This window comes from Salmo salar, chromosome ssa13, assembly GCF_905237065.1.
Source record: "Salmo salar chromosome ssa13, Ssal_v3.1, whole genome shotgun sequence".
Lineage (NCBI taxonomy): Eukaryota > Metazoa > Chordata > Actinopteri > Salmoniformes > Salmonidae > Salmo > Salmo salar.
Window position 1 is genome coordinate 76,927,414 of NC_059454.1, and position 17,232 is coordinate 76,944,645.

General features: G+C 42.2%; 1 protein-coding gene across 1 annotated transcript in view; it reads left to right on the forward strand.

Annotated features, from left to right (window-relative positions):
• LOC106567995 (polypeptide N-acetylgalactosaminyltransferase 10) overlaps positions 1 to 17,232 on the forward strand; it is a 141,812-nt gene that overhangs the window by 44,627 nt on the left and 79,953 nt on the right. Inside the window, exon 4 of the mRNA XM_014137962.2 lies at positions 14,485 to 14,651. Coding sequence (XP_013993437.1) covers positions 14,485 to 14,651 — 167 coding nt within the window. The remainder of the gene's footprint in view (positions 1 to 14,484; positions 14,652 to 17,232) is intronic.

The window sequence follows — 17,232 nt, forward strand, 5'->3', positions numbered from 1 at the left end:
TCAGAGTAAATAACTCACGGACACTAGAGGAGCTTTAACCAAGTTTAATTCTTCCCAAAGGTTCTGTACAGCTGTAATTCAGACAACCCAACACTTCTCCCATCTAGATAGATAGATCTATCTAACTATTCTATACTAAAGACACTCCTTCTCTCCCATCCTTACATTTTATGGTTTAACAGGAAAAGAGGAACAAGATACCAAACCCTTATTACTCCCTTCAGGTGACCTGTCCTCAACCCCTCCTTCATCTAATCCACAGATGTCCATCTGTCTTTCCTGCATCAACACCGCTCTGCTCCCGTCCCCCAACACATTCCACAGCTATCTGTCTTTCTACAGAGACCCAGTCTCTTTTACTATACTATGCGTCTGATCAATCATGTCTTTAATATCTCAATGTTCAACATGTCGAATCCAACAATACTCACAAGAAATGTAACCCATTGAGCATGTTTGGGATGCTCTGCATCTACGTGTATGACAGCATGTTCCAGTTCCCGCCAATTACCAGCAACTTCACACAGCCATTGAAGAGGAGTTGGACAACATTCCACAGGCCACAATCAACAGCCTGATCAACTCTATGCGAAGGAGATGTTGCGCTGAATGAGTCAAATGGTGGTCACACCAGATACTGACTGGTTTTCTGATCCGCACCTAGGGCTGTTACGGTGACGATATTACCACCACACCAGCGCTCACGAGTCATGATGGCAGTCAAATTCCATGTGACTGTTTAGTCACGTTTAATTAGGCTTCTCCATGCTCTGATGCTGCTGATGGTCATTAGTAGCCTACACAACGTGCTAACTGCCTGGTACACAGCACTCTATTGTCCCTCTAATCACTCTGACATCATGGCAAATGTCATCGAAAATCTAATCAAACACTTGATGAGCGCTCATGTTGCGCAACATTTCTATAGGCTATGCAGTTGCATGAAAAAACAGTGGCATCTATTAAAAAGAGGATTCCATCAGCTTTCTGTAGTCTAGGCCTACTATTTATTTCTCAACTTTCCTAATATTAAGCACATTTAGCCTACCTGGCTGGCATGAAAATGTATAGCCTACCTGGCTGGCATGAAAATGAACCACGGGAAATGCGTCCTCCATTTTCTATTTAAGTGCATAGATGACACTTATTTTCCCCCCCCCCTGCCCCTATTCCGACTGGTGCACGATAATGGTCCATTCTAAATCAAAACTAATTTCACACATATATATATATATATATATATATATATTATTTAGTATATGTAAAGACAATATTAAATCCATAGCCTGATGGCTGACAATATTAGCGTATCACTTGTGAATGATGCCCAGCTTGTGTGCTGTAAGGAAAGAAATTCATGCCTTTCCCCCCCCCCCGACTTTTTCAAATCATAGTTGCACACTTCATGTAGCCTAACCCATACGCCTTTACGTTTTGATCACAGCTAAAGTGGTCAAATAACTTCTTAAAATTAAGCACATTAATCAGCTTTACAACTGGTTTAGAGCCTAACTGGCATACATACGCAGCACGTGAGTTTCAAGTTTGGGGAAGATGAACCTTTTATAATAAATGCTTTACATGCATAATCGCATTTGCGGTCACTTTTGAATATGGTGTTTTCCTGCTAATGGAACATTTGCGCTTATAGCCTATTGCCATGTGCACATTGCTGCGCTTATAATGTGAAGAAAAACTATTAGGCTATATCAACATTTTAAGCTAAATGTTCTGATCTGTTCTGAGCCTCATTGCTTAAAAGTTTTTGGGATGCTAGTTGTAGGATGGGCTCTATCCCATCCTACAACATGTTTGGAATATTTATTTCTCGCACAGAATAGAATAGGTCAGCTTTTGTACTATGGGGGATAGTAGATTGACATAGGCTAGTGCTTTTGCTGTTCATTAGGGCTACTGATCTTGTTGGCTGATAAAGTAAATGTGGACAGTTCTTCCAATATCTTCAATATGCACCTCGGAATTTAATAAGGACGCACGCAGTTGCGTCCGCGATGTCGGTCTGTCTTCACTTGTAGCCTGTGAGAAAAAACAGTAATTTAATGAGAGGTGCTTTGGAGCATGCAGCCGGGAGAAGGGAATTATAATTATTATATTCAGCCCAAGGGCGCAACAGCCACTAGCCGTAATGAAAGACTGATGGAGTCCAGCCTGTGCAGAAAAACAATGCAGAGCTTATGCCTTTCAAGCTACTTTTTTCAAATGATCATTAGTCGCATCATGCAGCCTTACAATGTATACAAATCTAAACATATAGCCTCAAAATTTGTAGAACTAAAAGTTGCATTAATAACTCTAAATTAAGCAGGGTAGCCTAGTGGTTAGAGCATTGGACTAGTAACCGAAAGGTTGCAAGTTCAAATACCCGAGCTGACAAGATACAAATCTGTCGTTCTGCCCCTGAACAGGCAATTAACCCACTGTTCCTAGGCCGTCATTGAAAATAAGAATTTGTTCTTAACTGACTTGCCTAGTTAAATAAAGGTAAAATTAAAATATAGGAGTACCTATTTCTTTGTTAACCGCTCAACACAGAATAGCTGCATGTGCACACTCCCTCAAATCACTTGGAGAAAATATTATTTATTTTATTCAGCCTTGTTCAATTGTCAACATACTATAAAATAATGCCACGGAATTCTAAGCAAATCTTGTCTACTAAATTAACTAGTGTAGCCCACAGCCAAATGACATAGCTAGATCCGGGCCTAACATAAAGACAACTCGGAGTATGCTATTCTGTTCTTCTGAAATGGACTACATTTTCTTCATATCATGCTTCTTTAGACCTGTCTAAAATAAATAATGGATTTTTTGTGATGGTGTAGTCTAAGACTTTTTAAAATGTAGATGTTCCAAAGGTCTGCATCAGTGGCTTGTAGGCTATGCTTGGAAGACCGATAATGCTAAATGTGTTTGTTAATAAACGGTCAGACCGGCAGTTATTTGTTTAACATTCACCGGCTGACACAATTTCATGACTGCCACAGCCCTATCCACGGCCCTACCTTTAAAAAAAAAAAGTTATCTGTGACCAACGGATGCAGATCTGTATTCCCAGTCATGGGAACTACATAGATTAGGGCCTAATGAGTTTATTTCAATTGACTGATTTGATTTCCTTATGAACTGTAACTCAGTAAAATCTTTGAAATTATTGCATTTTATATTTTAGTTCACTGTAGAATGGAACAAAATAAATAAAATGGATAGTATGACTAAAATCACGCTTAGTAAAACCATGGCTAAAATGGTGTTAAGCTTTTTCTTAAAAATGTGTACAGTTTCTGAGGCCCTCAGATCCTCAAGCAGGCCTGAAGATAGCCTCACCAAACGTAAAAACTGAAACTTATCTACAGCCGAAAATAACTTGGATATTAAATTGGCGATCACTCACCAGAAATTAGACTTTCTTGACCTGGATCCTTTTGTTTTAACTTCCCACTACAGCACTATTCATCTGCACTAAAACGCAGATGCCGGAGAAGAGGAAGAAGTGGGGCCCTAGTCAGACTCAGGCGGCGTATATACCATTACTCGCTGACGTAACACTCTGTTTTACGCTGTCATGGCCTTCTCCGAAATGTATTATCCCCGTCCATTTAGCCAGATGGGTTCTCCGTCCATCGCGTGTTCAGGAAGAACGAAATCTCCTGGAAAAAGAAAGGTGGAGGGGTTTGTTTCATGATTAACAACTCATGGTGGGTTTGTGTTAAAGTACAGGAACTCAAGTCCTTTTGTTCTCCCGATCTGGCATACCTCACCATCAAATGCCGACCAACTTAACTATCGAGAATTGTCTTCCGTCATCATCACTGCTGTGTACATTACCCCCCCTAAACTGACACACCGACAGGTCTCAAGGAACTACACTGGACTATGGGCAAACTCTAAACCGTGTATTCTGAGGCCGCATTTATTGTAGCTGGGGATTTTATTAAAGCAAATCTACCGAAATTCTGTCAACACATCTCTTGTGCTACACACACATCACAGGCCCTGGATCATTGCTACTCTCTCTTCCGGGGTGGCTACATGGCCCTCCCCGCCCTCCCTTTGGCAAATCAGATCACACCTCCATTCTTATCCTCCCCATTCCCTTCCCGTTCTTATCCCGTTAACCTGTTGGGGCTAGGGGGCAGTATTTGCATGGCCGGATAAAAAAACGTACCCGATTTAAACTGGTTACTACTCTTGCCCAGAAACGAGAATATGCATATAATTAGTAGATTTGGATAGAAAACACGCTAACGTTTCTAAAACATTTTGAATGGTGTCTGTGAGTATAACAGAACTCATATGGCAGGCCAAAACCTGAGAAGATTCCATACAGGAAGTGCCCTGTCTGACAATTTGTTGTCCTTCTGTTGCATCTCTATCGAAAATACAGCATCTGTGCTGTAACGTGACATTTTCTAAGGCTTCCATTGGCTCTCTAAAGCCGCCAGAAAGTGGAATGGGGTGTCTGCTGTCTCTGGGCGAAGAACAGCAGGAGAGTTTGAGAGTGGTCAGCCTGGGGACAGTGAGACTGAGATGCGCGTTCACGAGACTACTCCATTTTTTTCTTTCAGCCTTTGAATGAATACAACGTTGCCCGGTTGGAATATTATTACTATTTTACAAGAAAAATCGCATAAAAATAGATTTTAAACAGCGTTTGACATGCTTCTAACTACGGTAATGGAATATTTTGAAATATGTCACGAAATGCGCTCGTGCGTCACCCTTCGGATAGTGACCTGAACGCACGAACAAAACGGAGCTATTTGAATATAACTATGGATTATTTGGAACCAAAACAACATTTGTTGTTGAAGTAGAAGTCCTGGGAGTGCATTCTGACGAAGAACAGCAAAGGTAATCCAATCTTTCTTATAGTAATTCTGAGTTTGGTGAAGCCAATCTTGGTGGGTGTCAAATTAGCTAGCCATGATGGCCGGGCTATGTACTCAGAATATTGCAAAATGTGCTTTCGCCGAAAAACTATTTTAAAATCTGACATAGCGATTGCATAAAGGAGTTCTGTATCTATAATTCTTAAAATAATTGTTTTTTGTGAACGTTTATCGTGAGTAATTTAGTAAATTCTCCGGAAGTTTGCGGTGGGTATGCTAGTTCTGAACATCACGTGCTAAAGTAAAAAGCTGTTTTTTGAGATAAATATGAACTTGATTGAACAAAACATGCATGTATTGTATAACATAATGTCCTAGGAGTCTCATCTGATGAAGATCATCAAAGGTTAGTGCTGCATTTAGCTGTGGTTTGGGTTTTTGTGACATATATGCTTGCTTTGAAAATGGCTGTGTGATTATTTTTGGCAGGGTACTCTCCTGACATAATCTAATGTTTTGCTTTCGCTGTAAAGCCTTTTTGAAATCGGACAATGTGGTTAGATTAACCTCTATGGGCTAGGCGGGACGAATTCGTCCCACCTACGTAACAGCCACTTGAAGCCTGTGGCGCGATTTTCAAAACCTTAAAAATCCTATTACTTCAATTTCTCAAACATATGACTATTTTACAGCTATTTAAAGACAAGACTCTCGTTAATCTAACCACACTGTCCGATTTCAAAAAGGCTTTACAACGAAAGCAAAACATTAGATTATGTCAGCAGAGTACCAAGCCAGACTCCCATTTTTCAAGCTAGCATATAATGTCACCAAAACCCAGAAGACAGCTAAATGCAGCACTCACCTTTGATGATCTTCATCAGATGACAACCCTAGGACATTATGTTATACAATACATGCATGTTTTGTTCAATCAAGTTCATATTTATATCAAAAACCAGCTTTTTACATTAGCATGTGACGTTCAGAACTAGCATACCCCCCGCAAACTTCCGGGGAATTCGCTAACATTTTACTAAATTACTCACGATAAACGTTCACAAAAAGCATAACAATTATTTTAAGAATTATAGATACAGACCTCCTCTATGCACTCGATATGTCCGATTTTAAAATAGCTTTTTGGTGAAAGCACATTTTGCAATATTCTAAGTACATAGCCCAGGCATCACGGGCTAGCTATTTAGACACCCGGCAAGTTTAGCACTCACCATAATCATATTTACTATTATAAAAGTTTGATTACCTTTTGTTGTCTTCGTCAGAATGCACTCCCAGGACTGCTACTTCAATAACAAATGTTGGTTTGGTCCAAAATAATCCATCGTTATATCCGAATAGCGGCGTTTTGTTCGTGCGTTCCAGACACTACCCGAAATGGTAAATAAGGGTCGTGCGCATGGCGCAATTCGTGACAAAAAAAAATCTAAATATTCCATTACCGTACTTCGAAGCATGTCAAGCGCTGTTTAAAATCCATTTTTATGCCATTTTTCTCGTAGAAAAGCGATAATATTCCGACAGGGAATCTCCTTTTCGGCAAACAGAGGAAAAAATCACAAAGGCGGGGGCGGTCGGGTCACGCGCCTAAGCCCAGAGTCCCTTGATCGGCCACTTGAGAAAGGCGATAATGTGTTTCAGCCTGGGGCTGGGATGACGACATTCTGTTTTTTCCCGGGCTCTGAGCGCCTATGGACGACGTAGGAAGTGTCACGTTAGAGCAGAGATCCTTAGTAAAAGATAGATGGCAAAGAAGTTCAAGAAATGGTCAGACAGGCCACTTCCTGTAAAGGAATCTCTCAGGTTTTGACCTGCCATTTGAGTTCTGTTATACTCACAGACACCATTCAAACAGTTTTAGAAACTTTAGGGTGTTTTCTATCCATATGTAATAAGTATATGCATATTCTAGTTACTGGGTAGGAGTGGTAACCAGATTAAATCGGGTATGTTTTTTTATCCAGCCGTGTCAATACTGCCCCCTAGCCCTAACAGGTTAACGAGAGTCTTGTCTTTAAAATGGTGTAAAATAGTCATATGTTTGTGAAATTGAAGTTATAGCATTTTTTAGGTATTTGAATTTCGCCCCACGAGATTCCACTGGCTGTTGACTAGGTGCCCATAGAAGTTAACGGGATTGATTTTGACATCAGCCAGTGGAAAATCAGAGCGCCAAATTCAAAACAGCTAAAATCTCATAATTCCATTTTCTCAAACAATCAACTATTTTACACCATTTTAAAGATAAGACTCTCGTTAATCCAACCACATTGTCCGATTTCAAAAAGGCTTTACGGCGAAAGCATAAAATTTGATTGTTAGGACAGTTCCAACACAAGAAAAACCACACAGCCATTTTCCTAGCATGGACAGGCGTCACAAATACCAGAAATTTAGCTAAAATTATGCACTAACCTTTGACCATCTTCATCAGATGACACTCCTAGGACATTGTTACACAATACATGTATGTTTTGCTCGATAAAGTTCATATCTATATCCAAACACAGCATTTTACATTGGCGCGTAATGTTGAGAAATGTTTTACCTCCAAACCTCCGGTGAATGAGCAGAATGAGCACACATATTACAGAAATACTCATCATAAACTTTGATCAATATAGAAGTGTTATGCACAGAATTATAAATACACTTCTCCTAAATTGAACCGCCTTGTCAGATTTAAAAAAAGGTTCACTGCGAAAGCACAATTTGCAATAATCTGAGTACAGCCCAGAAGACACCAATAACAAGCAAACAGAAACCAGCCATCTTGAAGTCAATAAAACTAAGAAATTATAAATATTCACTTACCTTTGATTATCTTCATCAGAAGACACTCCCAGGAACCCCAGCTCCACAATAAATGTTCGATAAAGTTAATATTTATGTCCAAATAATCAATTTTGTTCGCGCGTTAGGTTCACTATCCAAATCCACAACGCGCATGCTTACTTAGTCCAGACGAAAAGTAAGTCAAAGTTATACTACAGTTTGTAGAAACATGTCAAACGATGTATAGAATCAATCTTTAGGTTGGTTTTATCATATCTTGAATACAATTCCAACTGAACCTATCTGTTCTCTTTAGGAGTGAATATGAACTCAGCTCGCTCCCAAGTCATTGCGCATGACTGAGCCCATGACTTATAATGGGACACCTACTTTCTTGTGCTGTAATTCCCATCAAATTCACCATAGATTCTTCAAACACCGTTCTAAAGACTGTTGACATCTAGTGGAAGCTTTAGGAAGTGCAAAATGAACCCTAAGTCACTGTATACAGTTAAGGCAATCACTTGAAAAAACTACAACCTCAGATTTTCAACTTCCTGCTTGACTTTTTCTCAGGTTTTTGCCTGCCATATGAGTTCTGTTATACTCACAGACACCATTCAAACAGTTTTGGAAACTTCAGTGTTTTCTATCCAAATCTACTAATAATATGCATATTCTAGTTTCTGGGCCAGAGTAGTAACCTGTTCAAATTGCGGAAGTTTTTAATCCGGCCGTGAAAATACTGCCCCCTAGCCCCAACAGGTTAAAACGGGAATCACCCGTGGTAAGGACTGTTCAATGTTGGTCTGATCAATTGGACTGGGAAATGTTCTGGGTTGCCTCTGAGAATAGAATCGACAAACTCGGACTCATTGACTGGGTTCATAAGGAAGTGCATAGAAGATGGTCCCACAGTGATTATTTAGAACTTATCCAAACCAAAAGCTGTGGATAGATGGCAGCATTCGCGCAAAACTGAAAGTGCGAACCATTAGGAACATGGATGTGTACAAACAGACCAGCTATGCCTTACTTTTGTAATGCAATCGGAGGCAAAACAACAATACAGGGACAAAGTGGAGTCGAAATTCAACGGCTCGGATACGAGATATTATGTGGCAGGGACTCCAGACAATCACGGATTATAAAGCCAGCCATGTTGTGGACACAGACGCCTCCCTACTGAAAAAGGTATAAACGTATTTTACGCCTGCTTCATGGAGAACAACATCAAGCCGCCGACACAGGCCCCTGACGCTCACCAGGAACTGTGTGCTCTCGTTCTCCATGGCCGACGTGAGGGATGTCATTTAAGCATGTTAACCATCGCAAGGCTCCTGGCCCAGACGGCATCCCAAGCCACGTCCTCAGAGCATGTGCAGACCAGCTGGCTGGAGTGTTTACCTACATAATCAATCTCTCCATATCCCAGTCTGTTGTCCCCACTTGCTTCAAGATTTCCACCATTGTTCCTGTACCAAAGAAAGCAATGGTAACTTGACCTCTATGGGCTAGGTGGGACGCTAGCGTCCCCCCCGTGGTGCACTCCATCAACAGCAGGTGCATTTCAAGAGCGGCAAATTTGAATCCAAATAAATGTCAAAATTCAAATTTTTCAAACATACAACTATTTTACACCCTTTGAAAGATAAACATCTCCTTAATCTAACCACGTTTTACGATTTCAAAAAGGTTTTACGGCGAAAGCATAAATTTAGAGTATGTTAGGACAGTACATTTACAAGAGTTGTGTGTAATGTTTTGTCAATTCAAAGACAGGGTCACCAAAACCATAAAACCAGCTAAAATGATGCACTAACCTTTTACAATCTCCATCAGATGACACTCCTAGAACATTATGTTAGACAATGCATGCATTTTTAGTTCTATCAAGTTCATATTTATATCCAAAAACAGCGTTTTACTATGGCATTGATGTTGAGGAAATCGTTTCCCTCCAATAACCGGCAGTCAAGTCAACACCACAAATTAAATAATTAAAATTAGAAAACATTGGTAAAATATTATATTGTCATTTAAAGAATTATAGATTTACATCTCTTGAACGCAATCAACTTGCCAGATTTAAAAATAACCTTACTGGGAAATCACACTTTGCAATAATCTGAGCACTGCGCCCAGAAAAATACGCGTTGCGATACAGACTAGACGTCATGTTGGGGAGATCTAAAATCGAAAATACTATGTAAATAATCCATTACCTTTGATTCTCTTCATCAGATGTCACTTCCAGGTATCACAGGTCCATAACGAATGTAGTTTTGTTCAAAAAAGCTCATCATTTATGTCCAAAAATCTCCGTCTTGTTAGCACATGATCTAAGCCAGCCGGACTTCTCGTCATGAACGAGGGGAAAAAATATATTTACGTTCGTTCAAACATGTCAAACGTTGTATAGCATAAATCATTAGGGCCTTTTTTAACCAGAACATGAATAATATTCAAGGTGGACGAATGCATACTCTTTTATAACGTATTGGAACGAGGGTACCCAACATGAACTCGCGCGCCAGGTGTCTAATGGGCCATCATCGTTCCATGGCTCTTGTTCGGTCAGATCTCCCTCCAGAAGACTCAAAACACTTTGTAAAGGCTGGTGACATCTAGTGGAAGCAATAGGAAGTGCCAAAATATTCCTCAGCCCCTGTGTTTTTCAATGGGATAGGTTTAAAGGTAATACAACACATCAGGTATCCACTTCCTGTCAGAAAATGTCTCAGGGTTTTGCCTGCCAAATGAGTTCTGTTATACTCACAGACACCATTCAAACAGTTTTAGAAACTTTAGAGTGTTTTCTATCCATATATAATAAGTATATGCATATTCTAGTTACTGGGTAGGATTAGTAACCAGATTAAATCGGGTACATTTTTTTTATCCAGCCGTGCAAATACTGCCCCCTAGCCCTAACAGGTTAATGACTCGCCCCATAGCACTCACTTTTGTCATCATGAAGTGATTTGAGAGGATGGTTAAGGACCATATCACATCCACATTACTCGACACCCGAGACCCACTTCTATTCGCATACCGCCCCAACAGATCCACGAATGATGCAATTGCCATAGCACTGCACACTGCCCTATACTACCTGGACGAGAAATACCTATGTCAGAATGCTGTTCATTGACTACAGATCAGCCTTTAACACCATTTACTATAGTGCCCTTCGAACTCGGGGCCCTGGGTGTGAACCCATCCCTGTGCAACCGGGTCCTGGACTTCCTGACTGGCTGACCCCCAAGTTGTGAAGGTTTGCAACAACACATGCTCAGCCTCATCCTGTATTCCCTGTTCACGCCCGTCTCCGAGTAAATCGTCAAGTTTTCTGACGACACAATCGTGGTAGGCCTGATTACCAACAACGATGAGCCTACAGGGAGGAGGTGAGAGCCCTAACTGAGTGGTGCCAGAAAAATAACCTCTCCCTCAACAAAACGAAGGAGCTAATTGTGGACCTCAGGAGAGAGCACGCCCCCATCCACATTGACTGGGTCGCAGTGGAGAGGGTTCCTCGGCGTGCACATCACTGATCACCTGAAATGGTCCCTTCAGACAGTGTGGCGAAGAAGACCCAAACGCACCTCTTCAATCTCAGGAGGCTGAAGAAATTCTGCTAGGCCCCTAAGACCCTCTGACTTCTACAGATGCACCACTGAGCGCATCCTGTCGGGCTGTATCAATGCCTGGTACGGCAATTGCAACGTCCGTAACCACAGGGCTCTCCAGAGGTTGGTACAGTCAGCCCAGTGCATCACCGGGGGCTGCAAGGACCTCAAGGACATCTACAGCACATGGTGTCACAGGAAGGCCAAGAAGATCATCAAGGACCTCAACCATCCGAGCCATGGCCTGTTTACCCCGCTACCATCTAGAAGGCAAAGACGGTACAGGTGCCTCAGCGTTGGGACCAAAACTGTTTATCTCCAGGCCATCAATGTTAAACAGTCACCCCTTGTACCCCCAGTACCCTGCCCTGAACCTTAGTCACTGTTACTAGCCGGCTACCACCTGGTACTCGACCCTGCACCTTAAATTCTGCTGCCTTATGTACATAGTCATTGAACACTGGTCACATTTTAATAATGTTGCATGAATGGTTTTACAAACTTTATATGTATATATAAAATGGCGCCGGAAGAAATGGCAGGAGTTTTACGGGTGCCCAACCAATTGTGCCGGGATTCTTCCAATGGCATTGAGGAGTACACCACATCAGTCACTGGCATTATCAATAAGTGCATCGAGGACGTCGTCCCCACAGTGACTGTACGTACATACCTCAACCAGAAGCCATGGATTACAGGCAACATTCGCATTGAGCTAAAGGGTAGAGCTGCCGCTTTCAAGGTGCGGGACTCTAACCCGGAAGCTTACAAGAAATCCTGCTATGCCCTGCGACGAACCATCAAACAGGCAATGCATCAATTCAGGGCTAAGATTGAATCATACTACACCAGCTCCGATGCTCGTCTTATGTGGCAGGGCTTGCAAACTATTACAGACTACAAAGGGAAGCACAGCCGCGAGCTGCCCAGTGACACGAGCCTACCAGACGAGCTAAATCACTTCTATGCTCGCTTTGAGGCAAGCAACACTGAGACATGCATGAGAGCATCAGCTGTTCCGGATGACTGTGTGGGCACACTCTCCGTAGCCGACGTGAGTAATACCTTTAAACAGGTCAACATACACAAGGCTGCGGGGCCAGACGTGTGCTCCGGGCATGTGCTGACCAACTGGCAGGTGTCTTCACTGACATTTTCAACATGTCCCTGATTGAGTCTGTAACACCAACATGTTTCAAGCAGACCACCATAGTCCCTGTGCCCAAGAACACTAAGGCAACCTGCCTAAATGACTACCGACCCGTAGCACTCACGTCCATAGCCATGAAGTGCTTTGAAAGGTTGGTAATGGCTCACATCAACACCATTATCCCAGAAATCCTAGACCCACTCCAATTTGCATACTGCCCAAACAGATCCACAGATGACGCAATCTCTATTGCACTCCACACTACCCTTTCCCACCTGGACAAAAGGAACACTTATGTGAGAATGCTATTCATTGACTACAGCTCAGCTTTCAACACCATAGTAGCCTCAAAGCTCATCACTAAGCTAAGGATCCTGGGACTAAACGCCTCGCTCTGCAACTGGATCCTGGACTTCCTGACGGGCCGCCCCCAGGTGGTAAGGGTAGGTAGCAACACATCTGCCACGCTGATCCTCAACGCTGGAGATCCACAGGGGTGCGTGCTCAGTCCTGTCCTGTACTCCCTCTTCACCCACAACTGCATGGCCAGGCACGACTCCAACACCAAGTTTGTAGACGACACAACAGTGGTAGGCCTGATCAACGACGAGACAGCCTATAGGGAGGAGGTCAAGGACCTGGCCGGGTGGTGCCAGAATAACAACCTATCCCTCAACGTAACCAAGACAAAGATGATTGTGGACTACAGGATAAGGAGGACCGAGCATGCCCCCATTCTCATCGACGGGGCTGTAGAGGAGCAGGTTGAGAGCTTCAAATTCCTCAACAACAAACTAGAATGGTCCGGGCACAACAAAGCCTATTTCCCCTCAGGAAACTAAAAAGATTTGGCACGGGTCCTGAGATCCTTAAAAGGTTCTACAGCTGCAACATCGAGAGCATCCTGACTGGTTGCATCACTGCCAGGTACGGCAATTGCTCGGGCTCCGACTGCAAGGCACTACAGAGGGTAGTGCGTATGGCCCAGTACATCACTGGGGCTAAGCTGCCTGCCATTCAGGACCTCTACACCAGGCGGTGTCAGAGGAAGGCCCTAAAAATTGTCAAAGACCCCAGTCATAGACTGTTCTCTCTACTGCCGCATGGCAAGCGGTACCGGAGTGACAAGTCTAGGACAGAAATGCTTCTCAACAGTTTTTACCCCCAAGCCATAAGACTCCTGAACAGGTAATCAAATGGCTACCTGGACTATTTGCATTGTAAACCCCTCTTTTTACTCTGCTACTACTCTCTATTTATCATATATGCATAGTCACTTTAACTATACATTCATGTACATACTACCTCAAATGGGCCGACCAACCAGTGTTCCCGCACGTTGGCTAACCGGGCTAGCTGCATTGTGTCCCGCTACCCGCCAAACCCCTCTTTTACGCTACCGCTACTTTCTGTTCATCATATATGCGTAGTCACTTTAACCATATCTACATGTACAAACTCCTCAATCAGCCCGACTAAACGGTGTCTGTATGTACCCTCGCTACTTTTATAGCCTCGCTACTGTATATAGCCTATCTTTTTACTGTTGTTTTATTTCTTTACTTATTACCTATTGTTCACCTAATACCTTTTTTGCACTATTGGTTAGAGCCTGTAAGTAAGCATTTCACTGTAACGTCTACACCTGTTGAATTCAGTGCACATGACAAACTTTGATTTGATATACTGTATTCTAGTCCTACTCATCCTATATAACTACTGCTGTACAGACCTTTTCTATTCATATGTCTATACACCAGTATTTATTTATTTAATAACATTGCTCGTTCTGATATAGGATGTAAATAAATAAATTGTATGTATTGCTGGGTGTTACTGCGCTTTTGGAGCTGGAATCACAAGCATTTCGCTGCATCTGTGATAACATCTGCATATCTGTGTACGCAACAAATAAACTTCGATTTAATCCTAGATCAGCAATAATAATCTTGAGAAACTATGAACACCAGCTCTGCACTGTAGTCTCTCTCTTCACTTTTTGGTAATTGCTGTTTGTTGTCTTATTTGTTTAGTTGCTTGTTTGTGTGTTTAGCTGTAAACAGAAGCTGTATGCGGAGAAGTTGCCCAACACCAGCATCATCATACCATTCCACAACGAGGGCTGGTCATCCCTGCTCAGGACTGTACACAGCGTGCTCAACCGGTCCCCGCCTGAGCTCATTGCAGAGGTCATACTGGTGGACGACTTCAGCGACAAAGGTACACTGAGACATGCATGGATACACACACACACACACACACACACACACACACACACACACACACACACACACACAAGTGTTCCCTCAGTGTATAAGTGACTCATTTGTTTACCAGCATGTTTGCTGAGGGTTGTCCCGCAGTCATTTATTAACAAGGCCTAGACGAAGACTGCAGCTCTAGAGCCTCCTTCAGCAGCTGAGCTCTTCTCTTCTCAGCACCTCTCAGCCCAGCCTTCACCAAGCAGTGTTTAATTAATCTTTAATTAGCTCCACCGCCACCCCAACCTCATTGATGGATGTGTTTTCCATCTCCGTCACCTCATAAGGAATTAATTGTTCAGTGCCTTTAAGTTAGGCGCAAAGACATGGCATGAAGTTGGACAAGTCACTGGTCCTTTTGAGTTTGTGTAAGTCATGTTCTTCAAAACCTTTACTGCATTCATTGAAATTACTGTGTGTGTCACCGTTCAAAAGTTTGGGGTCACTTAGAAATATCCTTGTTTTGGAAAGATTTTTTTTGTTTTTGTCCATTTTTAAAATAACATCAAATTGATCAGAAATACAGTGTAGACATTGTTAATGTTGTAAATGACTATTGTAGCTGGAAACGGCTACAATAGAATATCAACGTAGGCATACAGAGGCCCATTATCAGCAACCATCACTCCTGTGTTCCAATGGCACGTGTTAGCTAATCCAAGTTGATCATTTTCAAAGGCTAATTGATCATTAGAAAATCATTTTGCAATTGTTAGCACAGCTGAAAACAGTTGTCCTGATTAAAGAAGCAATAAACTGGCCTTCTTTAGACTAGTTGAGTATCTGGAGCATCAGCACAAGTCCTCAGCTTCATTAAGTAGTACCCGCAAAACACCAGTCTCAACGTCAACAGTGAAGAGGCGACTCCGGGATGCTGGCCTTCTAGGCAGAGTTGCCAATAAAAATAACAAATTAAGATGGGTAAAGGAACACAGATTTTGGACAGAGGAACTCTGCCTAGAGGCCAGCATCCTGGCGTTGCCTCTTCACTGGTGATGTTGAGACTGGTGTTTTGCGGGTATTATTTAATGAAGCTGCCAGTTGAGGACTTGTGAGCCGTCTATTTCTCAAATGAGACACTAATGTACTTGTCCTCTTGCTCAGTTGTGCACCGGGGCCTCCCACTCTTTCTATTCTGGTTAGAGCCAGTTTGCGCTGTTCTGTGAAGGGAGTAGTACACAGATCTTCAGTTTCTTGGCAATTTCTCGCATGGAATGGCCTTCATTTCTCAGAACAATAATAGAGTGACGAGTTTCAGAAGTAAGTTATTTGTTTCTGGCCATTTTGAGCCTGTAATCGAACACATAAATGCTGATGGTCCAGATACTCAACTAGTCTAAAGAAGGCCAGTTTATTGCTTCTTTAATCAGAACAGCAGTTTTAAGCTGTGCTAACATAATTACAGAAGGGTTTTCTAGTGATCAATTAGACTTTTTAAAATGATAAACTTGGATTAGCTAACACAACGTGCCATTGGAACACAGGAGTGATGTTTTCTGATAATGGGCCTCTGTACGCCTATGTAGATATTCCATTATAAATCAGCCATTTCCAGCTACAATAGTCATTTACAACATTAACACGGTCTACACTGTGTTTCTGATCAATTTGATGTTATTTTAATGGACAAAAAAAACTTTTTTCTTTCAAATTTCTAAGTGACCCCAAACTTTTTAATGTGGGTGGGTATAGAGACAGTTGAGAAAAGATTGGAAAGGTAGGAGGAGGATTCAAACCCATGCCGACTCTGACATATTAAACGTGTGCCGGGGTCAGTTAGTGGCTCTAACCGCTGGACCACACAGGCCACAAATTACTGGAAATCTTATACAGATCTTGACTTTGTCAGTGAGGGGGAAAATCACCTGTTGTCAGGACTGAATCAGCTGCTGGTTAGATGTGGAAGGATTAAAACCAGCAGTGCTGCTGACTGGACATTGAAGACTAGTGTTTGAGTAGGCCTGTTTAAGAAGAATCCTACAGTCTCTGTGGGTTTGTGTTCCCAAACACGGTTTAATCAGTTTGAACTATGGAGTCAATGCACGACTCTGAACTCTTACATAATGAATCGGAGGTGTATACATTCTTGCCCACACTTTCTCCCAGAATATTTAATAATGCATTCTGGCTAAATAGAAGCGAGAATATTAATAATGTTTTAGTTATAGGGGTGCAGAATATGTCAGGCCATCATGTGATCTACACACTGCAGTGCAATGTACAAAGACTGTAAATGCTATAGGTCACATACTACAGACTTTAGCGTGGGGTTGCATAGAGCCTACAGTGCTGCTGAATCACGCACACCGTACTGTATAGCTCCTTCTGACACAGAGCTGTGGACGAGTCATATTTGCTTAGGGAAAATGAACAAATGATTATGCTAATGCTGTCCAGGGTCTGATTGCTATTCGGTCCTCTTTAAGAAAAAAAAACTTTGGGCTATAATCAATCCAGGTCCTGTGCCAGCCCTGGGTGACTCATTTGCAGCAGTGAGGCCACAGCATTCTTTATACGCCTCCTCCCACCACCAAGTGAAA